The 26,892-nt window shown below is 53.2% G+C and overlaps 10 protein-coding genes across 10 annotated transcripts; 6 read left to right on the top strand and 4 right to left on the bottom strand.

Annotated features, from left to right (window-relative positions):
• Positions 1 to 6,179: 6,179 nt before the first annotated feature.
• Positions 6,180 to 8,184, top strand: J4E93_008300 (uncharacterized protein; the record flags this gene model as incomplete). Its single annotated transcript, XM_049346202.1, has 4 exons — positions 6,180 to 6,428; positions 6,478 to 6,612; positions 6,665 to 7,584; positions 7,632 to 8,184. 4 exons carry the CDS (start codon positions 6,180 to 6,182, stop codon positions 8,182 to 8,184), a joined length of 1,857 nt encoding a protein of 618 aa, XP_049196603.1.
• A 694-nt stretch (positions 8,185 to 8,878) lies between these two features.
• J4E93_008299 (uncharacterized protein) lies at positions 8,879 to 11,088 on the top strand (the record flags this gene model as incomplete). Its single annotated transcript, XM_049346201.1, has 3 exons — positions 8,879 to 9,214; positions 9,265 to 10,633; positions 10,685 to 11,088. 3 exons carry the CDS (start codon positions 8,879 to 8,881, stop codon positions 11,086 to 11,088), a joined length of 2,109 nt encoding a protein of 702 aa, XP_049196602.1.
• A 340-nt stretch (positions 11,089 to 11,428) lies between these two features.
• J4E93_008298 (uncharacterized protein) lies at positions 11,429 to 12,508 on the top strand (the record flags this gene model as incomplete). The annotated part of the gene is made up of 3 exons (XM_049346200.1): positions 11,429 to 11,837; positions 11,888 to 12,326; positions 12,382 to 12,508. The coding sequence occupies 3 exons, from the start codon at positions 11,429 to 11,431 to the stop codon at positions 12,506 to 12,508; spliced, it is 975 nt and encodes a 324-aa protein (XP_049196601.1).
• A 571-nt stretch (positions 12,509 to 13,079) lies between these two features.
• Positions 13,080 to 14,831, top strand: J4E93_008297 (uncharacterized protein; the record flags this gene model as incomplete). Its single annotated transcript, XM_049346199.1, has 1 exon — positions 13,080 to 14,831. One exon carries the CDS (start codon positions 13,080 to 13,082, stop codon positions 14,829 to 14,831), a length of 1,752 nt encoding a protein of 583 aa, XP_049196600.1.
• Positions 14,832 to 15,133: 302 nt separating this feature from the next.
• On the bottom strand, positions 15,134 to 15,664 carry J4E93_008296 (uncharacterized protein; the record flags this gene model as incomplete). The annotated part of the gene is made up of 3 exons (XM_049346198.1): positions 15,134 to 15,285; positions 15,340 to 15,526; positions 15,590 to 15,664. 3 exons carry the CDS (start codon positions 15,662 to 15,664, stop codon positions 15,134 to 15,136), a joined length of 414 nt encoding a protein of 137 aa, XP_049196599.1.
• Positions 15,665 to 16,316: 652 nt separating this feature from the next.
• Positions 16,317 to 17,801, bottom strand: J4E93_008295 (uncharacterized protein; the record flags this gene model as incomplete). Its single annotated transcript, XM_049346197.1, has 1 exon — positions 16,317 to 17,801. The coding sequence occupies one exon, from the start codon at positions 17,799 to 17,801 to the stop codon at positions 16,317 to 16,319; it is 1,485 nt and encodes a 494-aa protein (XP_049196598.1).
• Positions 17,802 to 18,150: 349 nt separating this feature from the next.
• Positions 18,151 to 20,097, top strand: J4E93_008294 (uncharacterized protein; the record flags this gene model as incomplete). The annotated part of the gene is made up of 5 exons (XM_049346196.1): positions 18,151 to 18,172; positions 18,223 to 18,267; positions 18,318 to 18,417; positions 18,468 to 19,486; positions 19,535 to 20,097. 5 exons carry the CDS (start codon positions 18,151 to 18,153, stop codon positions 20,095 to 20,097), a joined length of 1,749 nt encoding a protein of 582 aa, XP_049196597.1.
• A 1,302-nt stretch (positions 20,098 to 21,399) lies between these two features.
• Positions 21,400 to 22,633, top strand: J4E93_008293 (uncharacterized protein; the record flags this gene model as incomplete). Its single annotated transcript, XM_049346195.1, has 3 exons — positions 21,400 to 21,549; positions 21,600 to 22,084; positions 22,144 to 22,633. The coding sequence occupies 3 exons, from the start codon at positions 21,400 to 21,402 to the stop codon at positions 22,631 to 22,633; spliced, it is 1,125 nt and encodes a 374-aa protein (XP_049196596.1).
• A 360-nt stretch (positions 22,634 to 22,993) lies between these two features.
• J4E93_008292 (uncharacterized protein) lies at positions 22,994 to 24,397 on the bottom strand (the record flags this gene model as incomplete). Its single annotated transcript, XM_049346194.1, has 1 exon — positions 22,994 to 24,397. One exon carries the CDS (start codon positions 24,395 to 24,397, stop codon positions 22,994 to 22,996), a length of 1,404 nt encoding a protein of 467 aa, XP_049196595.1.
• Positions 24,398 to 25,342: 945 nt separating this feature from the next.
• J4E93_008291 (uncharacterized protein) lies at positions 25,343 to 25,975 on the bottom strand (the record flags this gene model as incomplete). The annotated part of the gene is made up of 1 exon (XM_049346193.1): positions 25,343 to 25,975. One exon carries the CDS (start codon positions 25,973 to 25,975, stop codon positions 25,343 to 25,345), a length of 633 nt encoding a protein of 210 aa, XP_049196594.1.
• Between the last annotated feature and the right edge of the window lie 917 nt (positions 25,976 to 26,892).

The following is a 26,892-nucleotide window of genomic DNA, read 5'->3' as shown; positions in this document are numbered from 1 at the left end:
AGTGATGCGCTGTACGGTCGATCGCGTTGGTAACAGTACGTAGTATGTGTTAAAAATATGTGCTGGGACTCTGGAGAGATAATTACAACCGTACCGGACGGGTGTTGCGGGCTGGGCTCCACCGAGGATTGTTATATCGCGTTTGGCCTAGAGAGAAAATATGTACTGAACAATGGACGTACACTGAAGTAAATGGACAAGGGGAGGTGAAGCATAAACAAGAGACAGAAGCGCCAGAGGCACGGTACCTTGTCCAGCATCGCGTCTGAAACTCTGCAAGCATACGGTGCACGCAAGTGAGGCTCCGCCTTGCTCGCCATGATGAAAATGCACATCAAGAGGCTGACTTCATGCAGGCTGGGCTGCAGATGAGGCCGTGTAAGTCCCCGATTTAGGTCACCACAACGTTAGCTAGCGCGGATTTGGCGAGATGGAACGGATGTGGTCATGAAACAACATGTCGACTTCCAGTTTACCAAACGCTGACAGGAGACGGCGCGCCACCACCTGGGCGTAGTACCCGTGAGGCTGGAAGGATGGGGCTTTTTAACGCAGACATGCGGCACAGCGCTTGGAGACGCATTAAGCACATGGCACGGCGCATGTCGACAAGGAATTGTTCGCGATAGCGAGAATAACGTTTATGGACTTGAGTCGTCTCTCGCCGGGAACGGCTGCTGTTGGCGAGTCTCGGTCATTGTTGTTGGCGAGGTACAGGAAGGGCCAGCTCGAAAGAAAGGGTCAAAGCCGGCGAGCCAGCCGAAAGAGGAAAGGTGCACACTTTAGCGACGACGGTGCACATTGAGGATCACTCAGCCACATCCCCAGCTTGAGTTTCCCTTCAATCGGGATTTCACCCAAAGACCATGCCATCGGCGCGCCGCTTCTGCAACGTCGGTGCACATTGCTCTCCGCACCACCGACGACCTCATCAGGGCCCGAGCGAGGCCATCGCTCCCCGACGTAAAGTACATGCGCGCAGAGCCTCGGATGCCGAAGAATGGCCTTTCGGGGGCATCCGCTCCTCGTGGGTCTGAGCGGCAAGCATCGACCTCTCGTTCTTACGTAGCTGGCTTGATACCAACCCGGCTGTCCGCTTCCTGCCTTTACAACGATCGCGAACCTGTTGATCATTATGAGGCAGGTGTGATCCGCTCAAGGTTCATGAATGCCTCTGCTAGCTCTCAAGAAGACGACCGACATCGAAGTCCTTTCACCAGGTTGACCGCTAGATGCACTTGTCACAGGATCAAGACAACACAGCCACGATTTAGTTCCAGGCACTTCCAGCTGCGGCCCCAGGGATCTCAAGGTCCAGGCAACTCTTATACATCTAATATGTATATCTGCGCAGGGGCCGAGTCGATTATGAAACGCTAAACCGGAACTGTATAAGGAAAAGTGACTTCGATGAACAGTGCATTTGTTGAGAAAAGTATGGAATTTAACGGACACTGATGATACGCATAGTCCTGTTACAACGCCACAAGGGCTGCTATAGAACATGACCGTCATTCCGTCTTCAGCTTCTCGACGCAAAGCCACATCCTCATCGTCTACTGGGTATTTGGTCCGCTTCAAGCGATATTTTCGGGTTATTCGACACGCTGGTACGCCGTATTGTTCCCCTCTCGTTTAGCAGGATGGTCTGTGCTGGCATTATCATCAGTAAGCTTTTCCATCGACGTAACGCCCTTACCAGCAGGTGTCCACAGGTCTGAAAACACTCAATCGGGATGAAACAGTGTCAATGCAGCAACGGCAAGAATTACCATCGGCCCTTCGAAGACCATGAATGTGGCTTCATGGTCAGCCAGATCTCCGCCGCAACTGGTCCAGAGCTCAGCGAGACGGTATATACACCGCACATAGTCGAGCACAGCTGCAACAAGAAGACTCCATTGGATTCAGATGGGGTTCTTTGTCGAACGAGGGTAGTCGTATAGTGGTGGCCGGGTGCATGACGAGCTGCCCAATTCCTCGCCTGCCGCACACGGAAAGGGAATTCGCCCAAAAAAAGCCAGAAAAAGAGTCATGGTGATGAATTGAGAGCTCAGACCAGCAATAATCATATTGACTACCGTTTGTGAGCTGTCCTTGTCTCCTGCAATTCCGGCCATGCTACCACCAATAGTCTGTAGGACAAGAGCGAGCAGATCGCACCCGACTAAGAACGTAGCTTGGGTTCTAGCCTCGGATAATCGACCCCGATGACCCCGATGATGCGTCCGAACGAGAGATAGATACCGGCGGTCAGGAGAGCCAGCGACATGGTAGGCGAATGCAGTCACTGACTCCTGTTAGATGTGGAAGTCATACACGGACGGAGTAACTTACACAAGGAAGAAGTTTATGCTGAAAGGGTCCAGGTCGAGCATTATGCGGCTGATATATCCCACTGCCTCTCCGAGGACGTCAGCGCACATGGTACCCGTGAACGACCAGGTCTTGTTCCGGACGCCATACCATAGCTGTCCACCGAGTAGCGCCAAGGAAATGAGCATGTAAACTACGTTTCCAGCAACGTTGGGTTGATATTCGATGACTTGCCAGGACTCTAGACATTTGCCAACTGAAAACATGTCTTCAAGATTGTGCTCGAACACAACTGAGCCCTCAGCGACACTCTGATCTCACTCCATCCGTTCGGTGCACCGTATTAGCTTCCGCCGATCTCGCAAGTGGTTTGCGCATCACCGCTGTGAGCTTTGGCGTGTGCCTGCGGCTGATACATAGCCCCCGTAGTTCAAGCGAACATAACTTGCGCAGGCGCAGCGGGAGGCTGCCGTTTACAAGCCTTCTTCAGACATGCGGAAATAACCTGATTGGTCAAGCGTCAGGATTTTCCCATGGGCTTGACTGGTTGAACTGAATTATCAGAATAGCAACGAAACAAAAGGGTGCAGGCTGAAGCGAAGAGATCTACAACGGCGAACGCCATTGTTGGGGGTGCTGGCCAATTACACACAGGCTAACTTCCGCACTTCGCCTTGTCTCCGTCCCAGGCCTCAACCTCAGGCCTCCCAGGCGCAGCGATCCTTCGAACAACAACCGTCACTTCTGCATTGGTATTATCGACGCAGATGACCCCGGGATGAGTCGGTCGAGATCTTTGTGATCTACCTAAACCCATCCCTCAAGCAAAGTTCAGGACGACCCAGCCCTCCTACGAGATCGACACGCCGGTTGCAGCTACGTAGTTTCTCCTTGCCTGTCAGATCTTATCTTGTCCCTTCACTTCGCGATTCCACCATCTTTGCAGTGATTCCTATCCTCCGGAAGAGCGCCGCCCCGGCCACTACCTAGGTAGGTCTATGGGAAAGGGCCATCTCGTTATCTCCGTTTCGCACGCTGCGCTTCGGGTCAGTTTATCGTCAGTAAGATGCGCACCGGAAACCTCAACAAGAGCTATCACAGAATTTTCACCGGACAAGGCCTTTAGAACAGGCAATTGAACTTATGATGGCTTCTTTGAAGATGTCTAGTCTATTAAAGTGAACTCGATAAGCTCGCCCGCTCGATAGGTACCTAGGTAAGCAGCTAATACGCTCAGTATGCCTAGGTAAGCATGTATGGCATTACTGCAGCAATACATGGAGAGTGTTCATAAAGGAGAGTACCCAGTGCAGAACTTGACATGTTGATCTCTTCCATATGACGGGATACGACAGGCAGTTCTCACGATCCTGCTCCTGCCCAAGTCGTCCGCGCAAACGCAGCTTGACCAACGCGTCCTAGCTTCCTTGGCAACGCACCTACTATCTTTGCAACTCGCGAAACCATTTATTTATGCACCGCGACTTTGCGACTTCTCCCTCTATCTGCTTCCTTTCTGGCGTCCGCCGTCGCGTCGGATTTCCTTCATGAGCCGTCAGTCGGGACACTTCCACTCTTTCGCTTCAGGATGGCCACCTTCAGGGCAGATGCGGGAATCCAATGGATACCACCAACAGGGAGCCTTTGGGCCTCATCCGCCTGAAGTCAATGGATCTGACCACCCTCAACAGCGTTTCGGACAATACCCACAACAGGGTTTCGGACAATACCCACAACAGGGTTTCGGACAATACCCACAACAGGGTTACGGATACTACCCACAAGAGGGTCACGAAAACCGCCCGCCACAGGGTTACCAAAACTACCGCCCATCAGAGGGTTATCAAAATTACCACCCAGCAGGGGGCCATGGATACTACCCATCAGAGCACTATGGCTACGCATCAAGCATGCGCGACAACCCACGGATATACAACGACAGTACCGGCTCAAACAGACAGAGCTCTTCTGGCCAAATGAACCAAGGCGGATATTTCTCTTGTGATGAAGAGCGCCGTTACTCTCCTCAATACTTTCCGCCGCCATATGAGATGCAGTCCGGCTATAGCTATCACTCGCGCGTTGATACGGGTAACTATCACGGACCACCATCACTCGATACCAATCGATATGGTGGCCAGCAATTTCAATGGATGCAATCGCGCGACGAGCACGAACCACAGCGTGGTGAATACAAAAACCCATTTATGGGATATAACGACTCATCATCAGGCGAAGCTGGAGATGCGAGGTACTTCCTCCAGCAACCTAGTGGCAACCCGTCAAACGGTTACTGTAACCGGATGTTCGACGGTAGGCAGCCATTAGGTGGAAGCGAGATCCCGAATCGGGGACATGGCAGCCATCAAGGACTCTCTTCGAATCAAGTGCTACCGCCTCAGCATTGGGCTGAAGATTCATCAAGTCGTGCAGGTGGCATGGGCATACCTAATGACTACGAATTCACGTTTCGCCCTATATTGCAAACCAGGGTAGCAAGCGATGGGTTATCACATGTAGTAGAGTCACAATTGCAGCCAGCAGACAAAACCCATAGGGTAACAAGACAAGATGCTGACCTTAGCGTGCAAACACTAGGTCAAGATTATAACCTGCTTCAGGTACAACAGCAACATCAGAATGAATCACCAGAACTGGAGAAAATCGACGGCTCGTCTGAGAGCCATGCTGATAAATCACATTCTGTGACAGATCCGCCATTGATCAAACATGAAGAGCATGATATGTATAACCTGTTAGGTAATTCTCTATCGCCCCTTGATATGAACACACCATCTGGTGAAGAGCTCACAGAGGGTATTAATGACACAAACACCGTCGAGGTTGCGACGTGTGGCTATACTATCGCTGCACACGACTCAACACCTCAGCTGGCAGTGCCTACACGCGTGAATGCTCGACTCCGTCATGAGACCGAGCGAGATCTCGAAAAGCACTTCGATGATCTTCAACGGGCAGCCTTTTTAGATGAAAGTCTATCGCAAGGGCGGAGACCGAGACCAGTTCGTAATGTTACTGGTATGTTTACTACAGGCGCTGAGCATACTGCGGGGTCGCGCTCAAGGCGAGCACTGAATTCTATCGCTAGACACGCGCGTTTGCGATACAACGCTTCGTGAAACTGTGTTGATAGCTTGAGAAGCTTGGACGGGGTGGGCATCACTCGTTGTTAGGGTGTATGTTAGGCTAGCTCCACTTCAGTAGTGTCATGGACAATAACCTCTCGTTCTATAAGTGACGTGATGAGATTGAACGATGCGTGTTCACTTAGTGGTGAAAGATGTGTCAGGAGACAAGGGCCAATCAACGAATAGCGAGTGTCTGTGTTACATTGGCGTCGCGAAATGAGCACCGAGCTCCCCAGCTTACCTTCTTCTCCAGCACTCGCATCTACCGACACACCGTTCACGCACGCATGTCGGTTGTAGTACGCCCTCGAAGGCTGACACTTGGGCAATACAATATGCTGCTGCATTGGATAACTAGATATGCAGCACGATATGCAGCGTTATAGCCGGGCGAATTAACATAGATCTTTCCGTCCAGCCGCTGTCGCAAAGAGAGCGGAAGCTAGGGAATTTATGCATCATACGTTACGCGAACGAGCCTTCTTTCGCGACCTTGTTCGAGGGAGAAAGGAAACTTTCCTAGAACCCTTACACATTCGGGTGGGTCAATAGCCTTGCATTGATTGCGCAGTGTGCCTGCATATCCGGCGATATTGGCGGGTCAACGTCCATCGGTCAACGTGAATACGTACGGAGACAATACTTGAGCTTCGCTCTCCCCATTGTGACGAATACGATGTCTTTCAACTCAGGCTTACATCCGCGTCATCGATCATGTCTCCCCTTCGCTCCATCATTGCGGCTGCAGCTCTCTGTGCGCAAGTGGTCGCCGCCACGTTAATCGACAACAAGACCTATGAGTACATCGTAGTGGGCTCTGGACCTGGCGGTAGTCCACTTGCATCCAATCTTGCCAGAGCCGGTCACTCAGTGTTACTTCTTGAAGCCGGGGATGACCAGACGGAAAACCTCAATGTGTCAAACTGGGTGAACTTCAATTTAGCTGGCAACGATCCTGCTACAGTAAGTAGAAACGGAAACTTGATAGAGATACGACTAAGATTCTGGGCAGCGCTGGGACTTCTTTGTGAAGCATTCCAACGACGAGGCTAGGGAAGCGAGATACTTGCATCGAACGTGGCGTAAGCCAGATGGAGGGTTCTACGTGGGTACCGAGCCACCTACGGACTCCGAAGCTCTTGGAATTGTGAGCATGACCCCATTTAGTAGATCAGAGCAGGTGATGACTATGAACTCAGTACTATCCACGCGCAGGCACTTTGGGCGGCTGTGCGATGCACAACGGCTGCTTGACCATGAACCCCAATGATGCAGACTGGGACGAGATTGCGGAAATTACCGGAGACGACACATGGTCGCATGAGAATATGAGGAAGTATCTCATTAAGCTCGAGAAGGTGCACTACAACAGTACATACGAGCATGGTCACGACGGCTGGCTCGACATGACCATGCTAGATCCAGGCTACACTACCAGTGCGGACGCCAAGCAGCTGAGTGAGCTCGCGGCACAGGCTGCTGGCTACTCTGCCTCCTCTGCTTCGACGTTGTTGCAGCGCGATATGAATGGTGCGCAGCCAGATCGCGACCAGCTCGTTGGACCTTTCGGTGGTGTCAGCCACATCAACCCCAATGGGCGCCGGTCGTCTCCGGGGTACTATGCCAGAGACACTGCTGCTTCTGGCAAATATCCGCTGACTATCTCGCTGGACACTCTTGCAACAAAGATCATCTTCTACAAGATCTCCCCAGGACCACCTAGAGCAGTCGGTATTGAGTACTTGCAAGGCAAGAGCTTGTACAGTGCTGATCCTCGTTCCAATGCCGATGACAAAGGTATCGCTGGGAAAGTGTTCGCATCTAAAGAGGTCATTATCTCTGGCGGCGCATTCAACTCACCACAACTGCTTATGCTTTCTGGGATTGGCCCGCTCGATCAACTCACGAAGTTCAATATCTCGCCCGTAGTAGAGTTGCCCGGTGTAGGCAGACAGATGGCCGACAACTATGAGACTGGCATTTTGTCACTCGGTAAGCGTGCCGTTACTGGTATGTCGGAGATCTTCCCCAACTTCTGGAAGACGTCCACTTCGCAACTCGGCATTCGCGACATCTACATGTGGTGTGGTTCGTTCGCGTTCGAAGGCTTCTGGCCAGGGTAAGCATCCACATCCTTCTCTGAGAATGCGCTAATGATACCAACAGCTTTCCCAATCGGCCTCCATACTTCAACGAGACCTATGGCCCATCACAATATGAGTGCGCAATGGTCCACATGAATCCGCGTTCGCAAGCCGGCACGGTCGAGCTTCGATCTGCTAATCCGCGCGACATGCCGGCAATCAATCTCAACTTCTTCAAAGACGGCGCAGAGGAAGATCTCCAAGCCATCTACGAAGGCGTCGAATGGGTGCGTTCCTGGCTGTCAAAAGTGGACCCGTCTGCACCTGATTCGCTAGCATCCTTCGAAGAGCTGCACCCTTGCGAAGGCACCATTGTGAAGCAGAACTGTACGGTTGAGAGCCAGAAGACGTTCATCAAAGAGCAGGCGTACAGTCATCATGCTAGTAGCAGTTGTAGGATTGGTGCCGATGGAGATGAGTACGCGGTACTGGATAGCAAGTTTAGAGTGAGGGGAACGAAGGGCCTGCGGGTCGTAGATGCAAGCGCCTTTCCGAAGGTGCCTGGAGGCTTTCCTATATTGCCTACTATGATGATTAGCGAAAAGGCTACTGAGGATATACTCTCTGGGCTGTAAGGTCGTATACCTGTGTAGCTCGCCTGCGCATCCAACGCAGTCAGTATTGTTCGCAGACAAACTCAGCTTGTACATGCTCTGGTATGGTTCTGTTTGTCAATGGGAAGTCTGCGGCCAGCGTAGATAGCAACGTTCAGTCTGCTCAACCGAGATGCCATGTCGTACCCAAGTTTGGAGATCGCGATCTCGGAGTTCGCAGCCCGCACAGTCGGACCTTCTTGTCCGACCCAACACGCAACCGCCGTACCTGCCCATCCAGCGTAACACCGCATGGACCTACTGCATCGGGATTTCGCGACGACCCTCACAGTTTCGATGAGTAGACGATGGAAGAACAGTGCAGCGTCCAGAGATGGTAGCTGCCATACACGCGGTGCATCGTGCCCAGAGAGCAACGTGCGTGGAGAAGTGGGGCAGGCTAACCCAGAGAGGCGCGATAGTCCCGCGGCCTCTTCTTATCGTGTTGATAACGTCGTTCAAGACTCTGAGTTGACAGATGGGAATAATACAATGCGTTAATGACTTGACCGATTCGCCAATAGGCCGTGATTCGATTCGAAGGAAGATATTTGAGATCGCGCTGTGATGCCGTTAGACCGTTGATCTGCCTCCGGTATATAAGACCCCGCTGGACCCTGACAGCTTTGAACGGTCAACCTTATCCGACCACCCTCACATCATATCCATCCATACTATGGCGCTCGATCGATTGAAGCAAGCAGCCTCGCATATTACGGGTGTTGGAGAGCCACCACACCCATTTGACCCTTTGAGCGAATCAGAGATTGAACGCGCAGTCGCTATCATCCGGAAAGAGCACAGCGATGTGTTCTTCAACGCCATCACCTTGTTGGAGCCGCGTAAAGCGGAGATGATGAGCTGGCTGAAAGATCCCGAGCACACTCCACGACCACATCGAGTTGCTGATGTAGTTTGCATTGGCCGAGGCAGCAAAGTGTACGATGGACATGCAGATTTGACCGAAGGCAAGATCGTTAGCTGGGCGCTGACTGATGATGTGCAGCCACTTGTACGTTAGAGAGTGTGTGTGCGGTTTACGCCCTGCTGACTTGGATCTAGATCACAATGGAAGACCTGCAGATCGTGGAGACAATCGTACGGAAAGACCCAAAGGTCATCGAACAATGCGGCCTGATCGGCATCCCACCAGAGGATATGCACAAAGTGTACTGCGATCCCTGGACGATTGGTTACGATGAGCGATTTGGCACCAAAGTTCGTCTTCAGCAAGCGCTTATGTACTACCGCCCACACCCCGATGACTGTCAATACACGTACCCATTGGATTTCTGTCCAATCTACAACTCGGATACTCAGGAGATCATACACATCGACGTTCCACCAGTTCGGCGACCGCTCAACCAGGCCCCGCCAAACAACTATCATGCGGCTGCAATTGAGGCTGAGGGTGGCTTCAAGACCGATCTGAAGCCCATCAACATCACACAGCCAGAAGGCGTCTCATTCAAATTGGACGGACGATACATCAGCTGGGCGAACTGGAAGTTTCACATTGGCTTCAACTACCGTGAAGGCCTCGTTCTGTCGAACATCACGTTTGACGACAAGGGCACCGTTCGCGATACGTTCTGGCGCCTGTCGCTCGCAGAGATGGTCGTACCTTACGGCAACCCAGAACACCCACATCAGCGTAAGCACGCTTTCGATCTGGGAGAATACGGCGGTGGCTACATGACCAACTCGCTTAGCCTGGGCTGTGACTGCAAGGGTGCGATTCACTACATGGACGCTGCTTTTGTCAACCGAGCGGGCCAGGCTACAACAATCAAGAATGCTATTTGCATTCACGAGGAAGATGCCGGTATCCTGTTCAAGCACACAGACTTCCGCGACGACAGTGTTACTGTTACTCGTGCTCGCAAACTCATCATCTCGCAAATCTTCACAGCTGCAAACTATGAGTACTGCGTGTACTGGATCTTCCACCTCGACGGAACGATCCAGCTGGAGATCAAACTCACGGGTATCTTGAACACGTACGCGATGCTTCCAGGCGAAGATTTGAAGGGTTGGGGAACTGAGGTGTACCCTGGAGTGAACGCTCATAATCACCAACATCTCTTCTGCATGCGCATTGATCCAAACATTGACGGGCCGGAGAACACTGTGTTCATGGTCGATGCGATGCGTGGAGAAGGCGAAGTTGGCAGCGCAGAGAACAAATACGGCAACGCTTTCTACGCGAAGAAGACGAAGCTCAGCACCCCTGAGCAGGCGGCAACGGACTACAATGGCGCAACGAGCAGGACGTGGGAGATGGCCAATACGAACAAGCTCAACCCATACAGCAAGAAGCCTGCTTCCTACAAACTGGTCAGCAGAGAAGTACCGGATCTACTACCAAAGCCTGGAAGTCTGGTATGGAAGCGAGCCGGTTTCGCGAGACATGCGGTACATGTCACAAAGTGTGAGTATCTCCAAAAGATCATATACGGAGCCCTCAACTGACTTATCATAGACGATGACACACAACTCCACCCAGCAGGCCGTCACGTTCCGCAGACATCTGGCGAGCCATCCCAAGGCATAACCGCCTGGATCGAAGCCAACCCCAACGAGAACCTCGACAACACCGACGTCGTACTGTGGCACACATTCGGTATCACGCATTTCCCTTCACCGGAAGACTTTCCAATTATGCCTGCTGAGCCCATGACGCTGTTGCTGCGGCCGCGCAACTTCTTCACACGTAATCCCTGTATGGATATTCCGCCTAGCTATTGCAGCGTTCCGAGTGGTGTTAAGCAGGGAAGTACGCTTGTGGATAAGTTGAGTCGAATGGCGTTTGGTGAGGAGAAGAAGCCTGAGAGCGCGGCGGATGCGACTTGTTGCTCGGATCAGAGGTTTGGTGCGGGCGTGTAGGCTCAGTGTGCCATGTATGTTTAGTGTGTTCATAATATGTATTTTCTTTGGTGAAGCATTGATCACAGCCGCTTTCATCAATTGTGAATGTGTCGGCCACGTGCGGTGACGTAGTCCCACGCGAGCTGTTCGCGGGTAGTAGCTCCGCGGGTGGGCCCAAGCTTCCACCGAGTCCGCATCCGACATCTTCTCCCCTCCACGATCGCCTGCGCAGATTCCAGTCACGCACAGTAGCCGCGATGATATAACACCGATATCGCAACGTCCCCAGCACCATCTTCATCCCACCGAGCCTGAGGATGTTCCTGCCGATTTGGACGGCCCACTATCCGAACCCGCAATGCCCCGCGCATTCCCACCCGTAGAGCAAAATGATAAAACGAAACGAGCAAACGTGCCTAGAAGCGCCCTATCTGCATCTCTGGTTGAGAGCGTAGCCGGCTTCAGCGCTGGCGTTGTCTCTTGTCTTGCCGCCCACCCACTCGACTTGCTGAAGAACCGCCTTCAACTCAACACCACCAGCCGCTCTCGACCTGGCGACTCATACCGCATCCTACGCAACGTAATCAGAGATGAAGGAGGCGTACGTGCACTATATAGGGGACTATGGCCAAACCTTCTCGGCAACAGTCTGGGCTGGGGGCTATACTTCCTCTTCTATGGAAACCTGAAAGAATTGTTCCAAAGTAGGAGGCAGAAGGGCGAGCATCTGGGAAGTGCCGAGTTCTTCTCCGCAAGCATCATCGCTGGTATGTTTGGAGACACGGAACTCCTATGGGCATCGTTAACCATTTGCTAGGTCTCCTGACCGGTGCTTGCACGAACCCGATCTGGGTCGTGAAAACGCGCATGCTTGAGCGTGGCGCAAACCACCCTGCCGCATACAAGTCCATGAAAATTGGCCTTCAACATGTATACGAAACTCGAGGCTTGAAGGGGCTCTGGGCAGGCTTCCTGCCTTCGTCGCTGGGTGTGCTGCACGGCGCCGTACAGTTCAGCATATACGAGAATATGAAGAAAAGACGGGGGACGCATATCGGCGGGCAAGACAAGCTGAGCAATTGGGAATATGTGTATATGAGCGGTGGAAGCAAGCTGCTTGCTGGAGCAATCACATACCCGTACCAACCTATACGCGCGCGGTTGCAGCAATACAACGCTGCACAGCAGTATAACGGGCTGGTGGACGTGCTCAGGAAGACGTACCAGAACGAAGGGTTTCTGGCGTTTTACAAAGGGTAAGAAAGCACCTACGCTCTGGGATCTGATGGATAGCAAGGCTAACCTTCACAGTGTCATCCCCAACACGCTCCGGGTTATCCCGACTACGGTCGTCACGTTCCTAGTATACGAGAACACGAAACTATATCTACCGAAGATGCTTGCGGATGACGAGCAACTAAGCCACGATGAAGATTAGACCCGAGAATATACGCATCCAACTACCGTACCGACACGCGCTTTACTACACGATATATATTGATATGGAGACGGACGTAGACGAATCAATAGCACACTGTTAACGACCTCCATGCGATATATACGAAGTAGCACCTCGACATACTCCGAAGTGAAGGCAGCCACTGTTCAGACGAATAAATTGCGGCCGACGAAATATCAGTTGTCCGTCCTTCTGCGTTACGGGAATCAAGCTCAGCGTTCCGACAAATGCTACTCGGCGCTCACACTGTACTGATATTGGTCAGCTGGTGATTGACATTGCGCAAGACTTGGGTTGCGCCATGGTAGCAGTCCCTAATATTAGGAGCCACTCACTTGCAGCCTCTAGAGTGAATCCGTGTGTAGTTGCCACTTTCCACAGTCTGCCTGGCTTGGTATAAGCGATTCAATTTGTCCCTCCTAGAATGCATCCGATCAATCGCTCTTCCACGTTAGTCACAACCATTGGAAAAGCTTACCTTGAGGTATTGAATCTCAAATCACTTAACATCGAGTAATAAGTTCCCGGTGCTTCACCGCGAGCGCCCTAAATGGAATTCAACCAGTACGCAGCCGCAACCAGCCTACTCTATCTCGGTACTGGCAAGTCTTCGCAACCACCAACAGTAATGGCCTCATCAGACAAGCTTCAGCGCAAGCCTTCCAGACTCAGGATGGGCAGGAAGTCTCGGCCGGACCGTCTTACACCTTCTGCTAACACTCGGCCTTCGACTCCTACATTATCCGAATCTCCTAGCTCTCAAGGCGAGCGGCGTCAGAATGGCTTGCGAAGATTCTTCGGCAAATCTCGCGAGCCAGAGGCACAGAACCGAGTGCTCACACCACCCTCATCATCTCCGGCACCAGCAGCGGCTCCAATCATCATCTCGAGGTTTGCCAAAGCATTCGTAGACGCCCTGAACGTCACGCAGCTCTCCAACTTCCTCATCTGGATACTATACTACGAGGTCGTTGAGCTGCCGGAAACCCCAGAGGCTTGGTATGCACCAATCGACAATATGGACATGCGTGGGTGGGTTGCTTTAGGAGATTTCCTGGCGAAGTCACAAGAGGCGGGTGATGGATATGGCTTTGATCTGATTGTGTTGGATTCCATCTGTGATCGGATTCGATTAGTGCGTCCGACAGTCCACACTTTGTTGATCCGCTTCGCCGATCCAGAGAAGATGGAGCACAGCATTCTGGCCACAACAGGAAGCATATCACCCAAGCATGATGCTACATCGATGGAAGCCTTCGAGGCCGCACAGTCGAAGTTGGAAGACTTGCACAACCTGGCAAAACACCTGAAGCCACAACAGGGGTCACAGTACGCATCATGGCAGTGGATCGTTCAAGAACGTCTGCATGCATTTCTGAACATGGTAGTTGGCCCACGCATCGCCCATCTGCGTACGGGCAAACCGCTTACTACTGTTGCAACCTCGGAGCAGCTTCCGAAAGAGGTTACAGAAGGTATCAAAATGAACTTTCTCTACGAAGCCATGCAACAGGAGCGCACTGTACCATTGGAGCGCTATGGTATTCGTCAAGGTCGCAGCAAACATGGACACCAGACTCTACAGTTGTCTTCGTCTCCTGTAAACGATATCGAGGTCGAGCGATCACGAAATCATGCTATCGCGCTCATGGCCGAGAATCGTGAACTGCGTTCTGATATAGCGGTTTTGCTGCAGGACAAGGAGAGACTGATCAAAGCAAACGAGAAGCTGGCACAGAAGGCTTCTAAACTCGGTCGCCTACAACCTCTAGGCTATATTCGCTCGCCTCCCTACGATGACTGGCCCGAAAACACATCAGGCGCGGACAGCGCACAACTAATGGCTCCTCAAGCTCCACTGCGTCCTACCCGCCCCCGTTCCGTGTCCACCGGCGACATCGAAGCCCTGGCCACAGCCCTCGAACAGGGACTCACCATCACCACGCACCACCGCCAGAGCTCAGAGATCCTAGCTCAAAAATACGACGACGTGTTCTCCAGCTTACACTCTTCTCCGTTGCCCACTCTCCGGCTCTCTGCACTCCCACCGCCATTGACGCCTTCACCTTCATCAGTGAACGGCAGTGCGACTCGGCCGATGACTCTGGGTGATGCGCCGAGAAGTGGAAGGCGTAGTGGTATGATCTTCGATGGAAATGACGTGGGTCATTTGGCTGGGGGAGCAACGCCGACGGCGGAGGACAGTGATGACGATGGAGATGAGGATGGAGGCAGGAGTGGTGGGTATGTACCTGTTACGCCGACGCCGCAGGGGAGGAAGAGGTTTGATCTATTGGAGTAGGGGTGAGATGTGGAGAGGATATGGGGGATGTGAGTGCTGAAGTGAGCGGATCTACCTGGATTTAGAGAGTGTACAGTATGTAATCAGAAGGAATGCGGAAACTTGGATGACCAGAGGTACACATTGTAGTTACTACAGTGAGCATACTAGCGTAGCATAGAAGCTAACGCGCGCTCGGTGAATTCAATTCAACTTTTCTGACTGCTAGTCTCAGCGCGTACGCGTCGACAGCGATGGACAGGCATACAGAAGCGCATGACTGTTCAATGAACAGTGGAAAAGCCCCCGAGACACTAATCCCTTTAGACCTCCTCAATCTCGTCAATGACCTCGTCACCAGCCTCTAGGTCCTCCTCAACGATACCCTGCATACCCTCCTCCTCAAGCAGCGGCTCAGGCTTGATCTTGGGAACAGCCGGAGCCTTCTTCTTGGTCACGCGACCGGTCTTGACAGCTGTATGAATGGTCAGTAAGACAAGGTGTAGATATCTCAGTGTACGACACTTACCGCCTTTGACCGGACTAGCACTACCCTTCTTCGCGCGTGTCTTGACCGGGCTCTTCGCCGCACCGTCGCCATTAGCGGCTTCGTCCTTGAGCGCAGTAGCCGCCTTCTTGAACTTGCGCATCCGGTTCTCAAGCGCGTCGTAGGTCATCTCGCCGCCGTAGAGGGTGGCGATTTCGCGGATGTTGACCTGGAGGGAAGGGGTGGTTAGTATGTGCGGTCTGATTGGGTTGTAGGGTAGGGATGGACGTACCTTGTTGTCGAATGATGCGAGAGTCGCGATGAATAGGCGCTCGAGTACCTCTGGATTGGTCCAGGTGATCGGCATTGCAGCGACGAGACTGGCTGGTGTTAGTAGGGCTGGGTGTCGTGCGATGCTCCAGGCGCTTGGTTGTGGTCGCAATTATCTCCAACTATGATAGCCAGGAAGCGTAGAGGGCGAGGTTGGGAGCCGCTGTGACGAGCTGTCACGACCACTCTTCAAGGCGCGAGCCCGCTCACTTAGGGAAATGTTGGGCAGCTGGAGAACTTACTTGTTGGAGATGGTTGGTGGAGCTGTTGGTAGGTATCAGGGGATCAATGACAGACGTCGCTGATGTCGAAGAAGATGTTAGGGTGGTAGAGTGTGTGAGAGCAGAGTTCAGGTGGCAGAAGGTTCAAGATATACGGCGGGAAAAGTGAAGGTGACGGTAAGATACGGAAGGGCGCAGCTCTGCCCGCTACTCTTCTCCGCCTTCACACCGCTCGCATATCTCCCACGTGCGAGACGGAGTAAAGGCACGCATACTCAACAGATACGACAAGACTAATGCGGAAGGCAGGCTATGGGACTACAGATCAATGTGACGAGGGGGATATCATGGGTATATTGGCAGGTACCGTGCTCGAGCAGATAGACTGCATATCCAGTTCCTCCATATGTCGCGAGAACGTGACCAATCCCGTCTGGTCGAACGCAACCTTTGGGTATCGAAATTACATCAAGCCTTGGCTTTGGTCGCCTTTGCGTCCTCACGCGCTTTTTTATCCTTTTTCCCTTCGGCTTTATGCCGCTTCGCCTCCTCTCTTGGGTCGATCACCAGCAACTCTTCTTCATTTTTCCGCTTCCACTCCAGGTCTTTCCCTAACCTGTCCTTTGCAAAACTGAGCGAATGCGACATCCAGCCTGCATCGTCGTCTGACTCCTCTTCATCCTGCTTGTCCCAGGCTTTACAGGACTGGCATCCTACTATGAAGTGGAGATCACATGCGCCTTCTTCTTCTTCGTCGGCTCCGTTCGCGTCTCCGTTGCCTTGGTTGCTCGGTGTTTCTTCTGGTAATGTTGGGGCAGTCATCTTCTGGGCGGCGGTGGAGTCCGCTGAGTCCAGCTTTGATTTGAACCGGTTGAGAATGTCCAACGCTGACTGTTCGTCCTTTGCGTTGCCGCCTGCTCCGCGTTTCCGTCCTCGTGTTGTAGTGGACGGTACCATTGACTCCAATAGCGACTTCTTCTTGGCTGGCCCTGTATCTTGGGCAGCTGTGTTCCGCTTCATAGATGCCTTGAGGTCGGCGATCTGCTGGTTGACACGGTCTAGCTTCGATCGCTTTTCGGATTCGGGCGAGAGTTCTCGTGGTGGGGTGCGCGCTCTGGGTTTGGGTGGTGATTTGGGGGCGGCTTTTTGTGCGGGCTTGGGCGATGGGGAACGTGACGGTGACTTTCGCGACGGTTTGCGTATGGGTATCTCTCTCGTCTCCTCGGATGCTTTCGAGGCAGGCTTCTCCTCTCCTGCGCTGACCAGCTTGGTGTTGAACTTGGGCTTCTTCGCGACCGGCGCCGCATCAGCCTCGGCTTCATCGCCAAAGCTGAGCACGTTCTTGCCAGCCTTCCTCTTCGCCTTCTTGGGCTTCTTGGTCTCGGACTCATTCGTCGTAGCCACCTGCACCCTCTTGACCATGTCCTCGAACGGGTTTATGATGATCTCGGCGCCCGTGACCTTGGTGGGGTACATGGGCTGGTCGTCGCTGCCGTCCCGTATCTCAGCCTCGGCCATCTTCATCAGGTTGTAGATGGTGTCGCCTGCGACCCTGCCGAACATGGTGTTCTTGCCCTGCAGCTCTGGGGTGGCTGCCAGGGTGAAGAAGAACTGGCTACCATTGTCGTCCTTCTTGCCCGTGTTGGCCATGCCCAGCAGCCCGCGTCGCGTGTACTTCAGCCGGCTGTGGAACTCGTCGGCAAAGGGCTCGCCATCGTAGCTGCTCTCTCCGCCCTGCCCCGTGCCCGTGGGGTCACCGCCCTGGAGGATGAAGCCCTTGACGAGGCGGTGGAAGACGGTGTTGTCGTAGTAGCCATCGAGACACAGCTGCAGGAAGTTGCGCGACGTGATGGGCGTCTGCTTGGCGAAGAGCTCGATCTCAAGATCGCCCGTGGTCGTGTGCAGGACGACTTTGGCCGTCGGGTTCGGCTCGAGGTTGTACGTCGTGGCCATGTCGGCGACGGAGGTCCGCTATTGAGGTGCGTTATCAAGGGCGTTATCAAGGGCGTTATCGCCGTGGTTGCGCCCGTGGAGGATTCGCGAAGTCGCGTCCCAACTCTATCGCGAATTTGTTGGCCAGTGAGCGCTGAGCTGCCCTGCACGGGCCTCGGCAAACGTGCCCCGACGTCATCTTGGCTGCTCACCCACCATGCACCACAGCCTGCATGCTCTCACTTAACTTTCCGCCTCCCGACACAGGCCCGATGCCTCACATATAATACAGCTGTTTCTCAACTCTCAGCGCTCCTGGTTCACTTCCTGTCTCTTGACCTGACTTTGCGTCAGCTTGACAGTTGGCACCATGCTGCCCTACATCAACGCACGTACGTGTTAGCTAACTGAGCCACTACCACCAATACTGACCCTGGTGAAGCTTTTGAATATGTGGCTGGTGCGCTTGGGAATTCGGCTGATGAGCGTAAGATCTCGCATGGCACATGTGGCTGATGTTCTGCTGACTCCACCTAGTCAAGCTCATTTTCTCCTTCTACCTGTCATATCCTCTAGCTGCCGTATTGAAAAGGATTCCCGACAAGGACCCATGGAAGAAGAATGTCTTCGTCATTACGTGAGGCTCATCAAATCTTGTTTCGGATGAATTGGTGTTAATGGCTCCAGCGTCTCCATGTTCTACCTTGTTGGCCTTTTCGACTTGTGGACCGGCCTACGGACCATCTTCATCAGTGCTGGCGGAGCCTACCTCATCTCCTCTAAGATCCACTCGCCGTACATGCCATGGATCGGATTCGTATTTCTCATGGGCCACATGTCGGTGAACCACATCTACCGACAAGCTGTGAATGACCCATCCGTCTTTGACATTACCGGAGCTCAAATGGTCCTGGTCATGAAGCTGACTGCTTTCTGCTGGAACGTCCAGGATGGTCGTCTTCCGGACTCCGAGCTTTCCGAACAACAGCGATCCCATGCTATCCGGACGATGCCCAGCATGATCGACTACATCGGCTATGTCTTTTTCTTTCCTGCACTTATGGCTGGCCCAGCCTTTGACTACGCCGATTACAGCCAGTACATCACTACCACCATGTTCACACTCCCACCAGGCACCGATCCGTCCAAGGCACCCCCAACGCGCAAGAAGCGGAAGATTCCTCGCAGCGGTATGCCTGCTGTCACCAAAGGAGTCTACGGAACGCTCTGGCTGGTCGCCTTCATCAAATTCTCCAGCTGGTACTACCCTGAATTCTACCTCGGGGACGAATACATGCAATACAACTTTTTCCGCAGGATCTGGCAACTTTACATGCTTGGTCTTACCACGCGTATGAAGTACTACGCAGTTTGGAGTCTATCTGAGGGATCGTGTATCCTCTCCGGAATCGGCTACAACGGTCTTGACCCCAAGACTGGTCGAGCTAAATGGGACCGTCTCACCAACATCAAGCCACTCGAGATTGAGGCTGCGCAGAATGCTCGTGCTTACCTTGGTTTCTGGAATATCAACACCAACACCTGGCTGAAGAACTACATGTATCTTCGTGTGACACCAAAGGGACAGAAACCTGGCTTCAGGGCTACGCTAGCCACATTTGTGACTAGCGCATTCTGGCATGGATTCTACCCTGGCTATTACATGGCGTTCATTCTGGCAGCTCTTGTACAAACTGCTGCAAAGAGTAGGTCTTTGATGATGCGCTATCTGCTTTCACGCTGACATTCACCAGATGGCCGCCGATTAATCCGTCCGCTGTTCATGACGCCAGACGGGAAATCGCCTCTACCTTCGAAGCGATACTACGACCTCTTCTGCGTCGTCCTTACACAGACTGTGTTTGCATTCGTAGTCGCTCCTTTCATCCTGCTTGGTTTCTCGGATACGATCAAGATCTGGGCACGGGTTTACTTCTACACTCTCATTGGTGTGGCCGGATCATTTGCTGTCTTTTCGCGGTCGTTCCCCATCCGCAAGCAGCTCGTTCAACTTCAGACGGCTCGTGCGCCCCCAGCGGCAGCGAACACGTACGACGACCCTGCCATCGAGAAGGCAGCACGGGAAGAGATTCGACGAGAAAGGCTAGCGAGGACCAACTCGGCAGACAGTGTTACCAGCCACGCCAAGATGCCTCTCCTGGGTATTGCGGATGACCCCGAGGCGGAGATTGACGAGATCGTAGCCGAAGTCAAGGCTGAGATCGAGCAAAGGAAGAGGAGGGGCAGCGTGATGCAAGGATTTGATCTCAAGCAAGCCGTGCAGGACAAGCTGAAGCAGTTCAACAAAAAGGGGTAGAGTATGATACACTGGCGGCGATGCTCCAGTAGCAGTTGCACGTACATCTTTTTGGTATAGGGATAGGAAACAGGCCGGCTTGGGGATCAGCCGTCCAATATAGCCTGAATACATACTCAGTAGCAAGAGTCGTTGCGGACTTGATTCCGAACCTTCCCGCCATTCACCGGATTTACCACAGCCCTTTGTGCACGTTCGTCGCTTGTGCCCAACGTCAAAACTTCGGGCAAATTATCCCGCCCAGTTCAATCGTTCAGCCCAGCGCGAGCCATCGGCGACCACACATATTCTTCGCTCGTATCTGAGCTAGCGGGTGTCTTGCGTGCTAAATGTGGCGCAAACTCTATTGCCATGTGGTAGCTCGGTAACGCCGGCCTTTTGACACCGACGCCGCGTCACTCCAGCGCCGCTCACAAAGTTTGCGGCATCTTCTAGCTTCGGGCGTCAAGAGGCTTCTGTCACCGAAAGTTTCTTTGAACTCCCAAAGTCCCATGGAGAATATGATCATCTCATCGTCGTGTGGTCGCACAAGTGCATGCGATTTTGCCATTCGAGGCTAACGGCCTAGAACGCGAGATGCAGTGGCTGCATGATCGGACCGACGAATCGTATAATCGATCGCACATCCCGCAGGTCTGAGACTTCCTAGACGCACATCTGCACGGAGCGCCCGTCGCCTCATGTTGACGACGACTCAACTCCTTCCTTCAGGTCGCAACGCTTCCATGCCGCGTGGTCATTTCCGGGGCCCAGGTACCTGGAGGGTCTATCCCAGTTCAGCCCGCTAGACGATCGTGTTCTCTCAGGCTTCTTCGTCGCGACATGAACGCTTGGCTGGAATTCGTTGCCGGACGTGCAGCTAACGGTGCCGCTTCCCTCTACAGGCTTAACGCTCGAGCAATGCACTTATACCCATTACTAGACATATTGCAACATCTGTGGTGTTTTCGCCATACTAGCCTGATCCGACTCCACTTCCCGACGACATGCTTCTAGTGTACCGATTCCAAACACGCCATGTCGCGTGTCAAGTAGTCGATCTAGCATCCCATCACTACCACTCTTCGTTTCCGCCCCAGTGTACGGCGAATACCGAGATGATGGACTACAGGCATTGGGTATGATCGGACCCGTGTGCGAAGTGCCGGTAGCTGATCCTTCTTCATGGTTCCCATCCCCACAACCTACAGCCCTTTCTTTGCCTTTTTCGCTACGATCCTCGCATGCACGCTCAGTACGCATGACTGCATATTCTCTCGGGCTTACACGAATTGGTGGTCCTCCAGACTGATCCGCACCGAGATGGGTGTGCCGGATAATGGCCCTGTGATTGCTGGGGTAACGTGGATGTTGACGATATTGAGTGGTGGGTTTCTGGCTTTGAGATTCTATGCGAAGTTATCGAGGAAGCAGGGGCTTTGGTGGGATGATCACATCCTGACAGTGTCATGGGTAAGTCTTCGTCGTGCCATCTGTGTGATGTCTCTAACGGGAATGAACAGGTCCTCCTTCTCGCCCAGGCCATCATCACACAAGTTGGGCAACAAATGGGATTCGGGAAACGACTGGAAGATGTCGACCCCAAATACCTCATGACTATCGCAGTCGGAATGTCCGTCGCCGCATCAATCTCCTGTTTCGCCTCCACGCTCTCGAAGATATCCTTCGGTGTCACCCTCCTCCGCCTCACCTCCGGTTACCTACGCGGGTTCGTATGGTTCTGCATCGTGACCCTCTTCCTCATAATGCTGCCAAGTGCGTTGGCCACATGGGTCCAGTGCCAGCCGATGGCGAAAGCCTGGAACAAAGATCTCCCTGGAACATGCTGGGATTCCAGCCACTCAATCGATTACGGCATCTTCAACGCTGCGTGGTGTGCTGCGGCAGACTTTGCACTAGCGCTGCTTCCATGGTATCTGATATGGGGCTTACAACTGAAGCTTCGCGAGAAGATTGGAGTGGGCATCGCCATGAGCATGGGTGTATTGTAAGTCACTTCGAGTCTACACAACTGATGAGCAGCAATGCTAACACGACTTCCCCCAGATCCGGTGTCTGCGCCATAGTAAAAGGCATCTACGTAATCCAACTCGGCCAAAAAGACTTCTCCTACAACGGCAAAGAACTCACCATCTGGACCGGCGTCGAAACCGCAACCGCCATCATCGCCGCTTCCATCCCCGTCCTTCGCGTCTTCTTCAAGGAAACTATATCTTCGTACTCGCGCTCGCATACCAAGACCAATCAAAGCGTCCCCTTGTCCCGGTTGAACCAAAGCCAACATTCTACGACGACTACGACTGTGCATGCGATGGGCAAAGGCAAGGAAGGGCGCTGGACGGTGATTGAGGATCAGGGAGATGATTGGAGCCAAAGGGGCATTTTGGAGGATGAAGAGGTGGGACGGAGTCGACGGGGGACGGTGTATGAGGAGGATCAGATTTTGACGACGAATACGGTTACGGTTACGATTGAGACTGATGCGAGGTCGTTGTCTGATCAGAAGGCTAGGTCTTTTTTGGGGATAGCGCATTGATATAGTTTCTAATGAATATTATGGCAGTCACTTCTCAGGGTCAAGAAAGAGTCACATCTGCATGGGCGTTGGGAAAGAGATGAATGATCTCACGAGCACACCGTCAGGTCTTCACTTATTCACTATATACTTTGGGAGAGGATGAGATTTGATTAGTGTCATTTGGTATCCACAGTCTTCATCGGAGACAGTCATCCTTGAATCGTCTGCAACCAGCCGATGCCGGCTCCAAATGTATGCCCCACAGTCATCGCCATATCCCCTCCCATGGTATCCTCCTGTATTGTCTTCCGTCATATCTAGTCATCTGTTCCTCACTTCCCAAGCCTGCCGCTTATGTCGCTGGTCATGTCGTCCTGGCTAGTCGTCATCGATAACCATCGGTTCGTCCGCGTTGGCACCATCGAGGATGTTGGTGGAGGATTGGCTAGACTCGGGTGATGGCTTGTGCTTCATCCATTGTACTCGCAAATCGAAAGTCATCTTCTTCTCCAAAGCGCGGGTATAGCGATCAGGTCCAGTAGGCACCTCCTTGAGAGCGGCTACGCGAAGGTGATTAAACGAATGCATCTCTTGGTCATCAGACAGAACGGTGGCTGGGGCCTCACCCTCAGCGAGGCGAAGAAGAAACACATCATGCGCAGTTTGGGTCATCCGGGGCTCTGCTTCGTTGAGATCGAATTCGTCATCACCGAGTTGGTTGTAGACATCGCACAAAGGCTCGAGCATGTCGTGCTCGTGGTCCTTCACGAACTTCGCGACCGGGGCCCATAGCTTGTTAGAGATCGTGCGGTCATCTTCTTCCTGGAGTTTCAGGACCTGGGCCCAGATACTAGGCAGCTTGGTAGCAGTGGCGTCTAGCCAAGCCTTCATGTGTTGGTCATCGTCCATATTGGCAAGATCCAATTGGTGACCTGAGTCGATTCGCGATGCTTGTTCGAAGAACCATGAAGACACAGTCTGCTTGGGCCAGAAGATGTTGTATCGAGAAAGGTAGAGCCACATCGCCAGTGCATACGGTGCCTCGTGAACACATCCTCGCTGCTGGTCCAGAAAATCGCGAAAGCCCTTGTGGATGATGAGACCGGAAGAGTCGTCGCATATGCAGACTGTATTGGTGCCATGCCAATCCTCAGGGCAGCCGTAACGCTCGTCAACGAACCTGTCCTTGGTCATTGAAAGACCTGCGGGTACGGCCCATCCTGCATCAGCGAAACGCCTGAACCATCGAAGCAGGGTCTGCGGACGCATAGGGTATTGAAGACGGGGTGCTTGGTACACACCAGCCGACGAGGTCGTCTGTCCAGCCAAGTCCTCTCCGACGTGTTGGGCGAGGGTGGTCAGTGTCTGGTTTGAACTCTTGAGAAGCTCATTCTCGGCCTTGAGGACACCAATGAGCTTTGCAGCTGTAGAGGACGAAGCGCGCTCGAGCTCAGCTATGACACTGTCGACGAACTGACTGTCGGTGATTGTGTCATTCCAGTCCTTGAGCTTGTCATCGATTGGCTTGATGGTGCGGGTCCACTGTTCCCAAGCTTTGGTCACGGCTTCTCTCTTTTGGGAAGTAGAGTCATCGTCGGCGCTGGTGTTGCCAGCCACGTTGGGGTCATCGCGGGGAAATGCAGGGTTAACGGTGTTACCGCCGGTGGGTCTGTTCCTGGAGTTGTCGCGAGAGGCCGCATCGCTGGGGTTGTTGGAAGCAGCAGTCATCTCGCTGTCGACTTTCTGTGTAGGCGCGACTGGGAGAGCGCTGGGATCCGCCATGGTTTTGTAGAGTGCGGTGTTGGAGATGCGAAGAGATGTGGTGCAGAACCAGCGCTGACCTTTATCACCTGGGCAGCCTGGCTTATGTAAACAGAGGTGAGAGCAGAGATTGCAAGGCGCGGTGACGGAGCGGCGATACTAGGTGACGCCAATGTTGACTGAAAGCTCTCTCACCTCGAGCTTTTACGTCGCAACCCAACGCATACTCCCTCGGTGACGGCTGTGCGACCTACTGACTATTATCCGTCACCCCCGAAGCTGCATGACCAATCGCGGGTTGAGCTAGCTTTGTACAGTACAGTTCTCAAAGGTTCTGTTGAGATGTATCGTTGAAGTCGCAAGCCGTACTGCTCGAAGTCTCTCACAACCAGGTAAGAGAAGCTCGGAATGACCCGGGGCATTGTTCTGCTCGCATTACTAAGGACCTATGTACGGGCTATGAGCGGTGACTCCAGAGTGCAGACAGAGAAGGCCACGTACGCGGCTAGTCAGCTACGGCGCCTAGACCAAAAACAATGTATACTTCTAAAATGGAGTTCATGCCCTTGAACACGACTCGCGGTTTGAGCACATTCTCCAAAATGTCATATCCACCGTGTTCGTGGGAGTGATAAGTCATTTGTGGTTGTGTCGACTACAACAGCATGTCGGAAAAGACGACAGATGCGATTGCCAGCGCGATGGCGACTATACTGCCCGATACACAGGGCACGCGAAGGAGACAATGGGACACAGTAAGCCGGAGTCCAGGCATCCGGTCGGCCCATCCGTGCAACAGAGGTAAGAGCAAACGCAAAACATCTCGTTTGAGTTATCCCATCTTTTTGTACACCAAGAACATGGGCCTCCAGATCTTCAAAGGCGTTATGTTCACTGGGAGGTGGAGCGGGCTCACTTCCTCTGTAGCAGTGGCAATCTAGACAGAACTACAGAGCCATAATAGTGTCACTGATCTATCGAGCCTTGCAGACCGTGGTGGTCATTAGAGCCATCGCTCGGCAGAATGCGTAGAACTACTGGTAGGTCTGTCTCGCCACGCTCTCGTAGCTTCAGGGCCGGCTTGTTTGGCATCACCAGCCAAGGGCGAGGGGGGCGTGGTGCCGTGTCTTTCTCCAACACTTCGGCAGGCTGATGGAAGGTTGGGTTGTCGTCGGCTTGCTCGTCCATAACGCCGTGCGTCAGGTCTTCGTCTGGTGTGCAGATCCAGTCTTTGGGCGAAGGCAAATGTTGCTCATCGTGCGGTCCGATCATGAAGCTGCTGTTTACGGTAAGCAGCTGTATTATCGTATAGCTGCACGACATACTCTTCGTACTCGCCAAGTTGGCTTGGATCACATGCACCATGCATGCATATTGCTTCCTCTGGAGATAAAGGCGAAGCGCCGATAGAATCACATCGGCCAGATCCTCCAGTGGCTCGACATTAGACATTGCGGTCTCGCTAGTCATTCTGTCAGGCGCAGAGGCAACGCCATCTGCTGTGCCGCTGCAGTCGTTGGAGCGGAGCGACGATGTGCACATGTGCAGGCCATCATCTGCTATAGACTGACACAGAGGCGGTGCAAAGCTATCGGCCATCATGGGTTCGCTAGCGGGTAATTTGAGCCTTTCTTTCATCTCTATATTTGTCTTGATCAGTTCAGGCAGGACGTTCTCAAGGTATGTGACACCCCGAATGGATGAGGTCCATGGCGGCGTCGAACGTGGCCCGGGTCTGGTCCATCCTGGATAGGCTCAGCGGGAGCCCAAACTGAGTCGGCGTGTTCAGCAGAGTGCTCCATTCTGCTAGGTAGCCGAGGTCGACAGGTACATCGAGTGGCTCAAGGATTGCCGGAGCTCGTCCTGAGAATTGGCTGTGGGCAGCCTGAAGCTGTTGTTCTGCTACCGTTGCAGGCGGTCTTTGTTTCTTTTGTTAGTCGCGCTATGATGAGGGATGAGGGATGGTGGATGAGCAGCACGTCAGTGTTGGTCTTCGCAAATTTGACCCCGCCGCGATGGTGATGACTGTCGTGCTTTCCCTCCATGGTAGTCGCGTCGTTCAGGGACGCGTGCTTTCCGTGTACGCGGAACGTTCCTTCCATCAATCTCTCACCATCTTCCCGAGATTCGAGACGCGACAAAGACGAGCAAAATAAACACCTGCATCATGATTGTATCACCAACCCACAGACGTATATCCCAGTGTATACAATAAGATCCCAGGTCGATGTCTTTCTCGGTTGATCGAAGCCAGCGGCGCGGGGATTGCCGGACGGCACGTGTTTCGTTACTCAGCACCCGCCGGTGTTTCAGCTACCTTGCCTGCTCTCCAGACACCACCCTTCACTGAGCATGTATCCACTGCGACCCACCGGAGAGCGTCCGCGATGGCCAGACCGCCAGCAAGACGAGCATGCGACAGGTGCCATGCCGTGAAAGAGAGATGCAGGCGCGTCCCCGGCCAGGATGCCTGCGAGCGATGCCAACGCCTCCGCAACTCATGCCAGACCCTACGA

Source organism: Alternaria ventricosa, assembly GCF_023758065.1.
Source record: "Alternaria ventricosa strain BMP 2768 chromosome Unknown scaffold_16, whole genome shotgun sequence".
Classification (NCBI taxonomy): Eukaryota; Fungi; Ascomycota; class Dothideomycetes; order Pleosporales; family Pleosporaceae; genus Alternaria; species Alternaria ventricosa.
The sequence above is the reverse complement of the archived record's forward strand: the minus strand, read 5'-3'. Positions and strand labels throughout refer to the sequence as shown.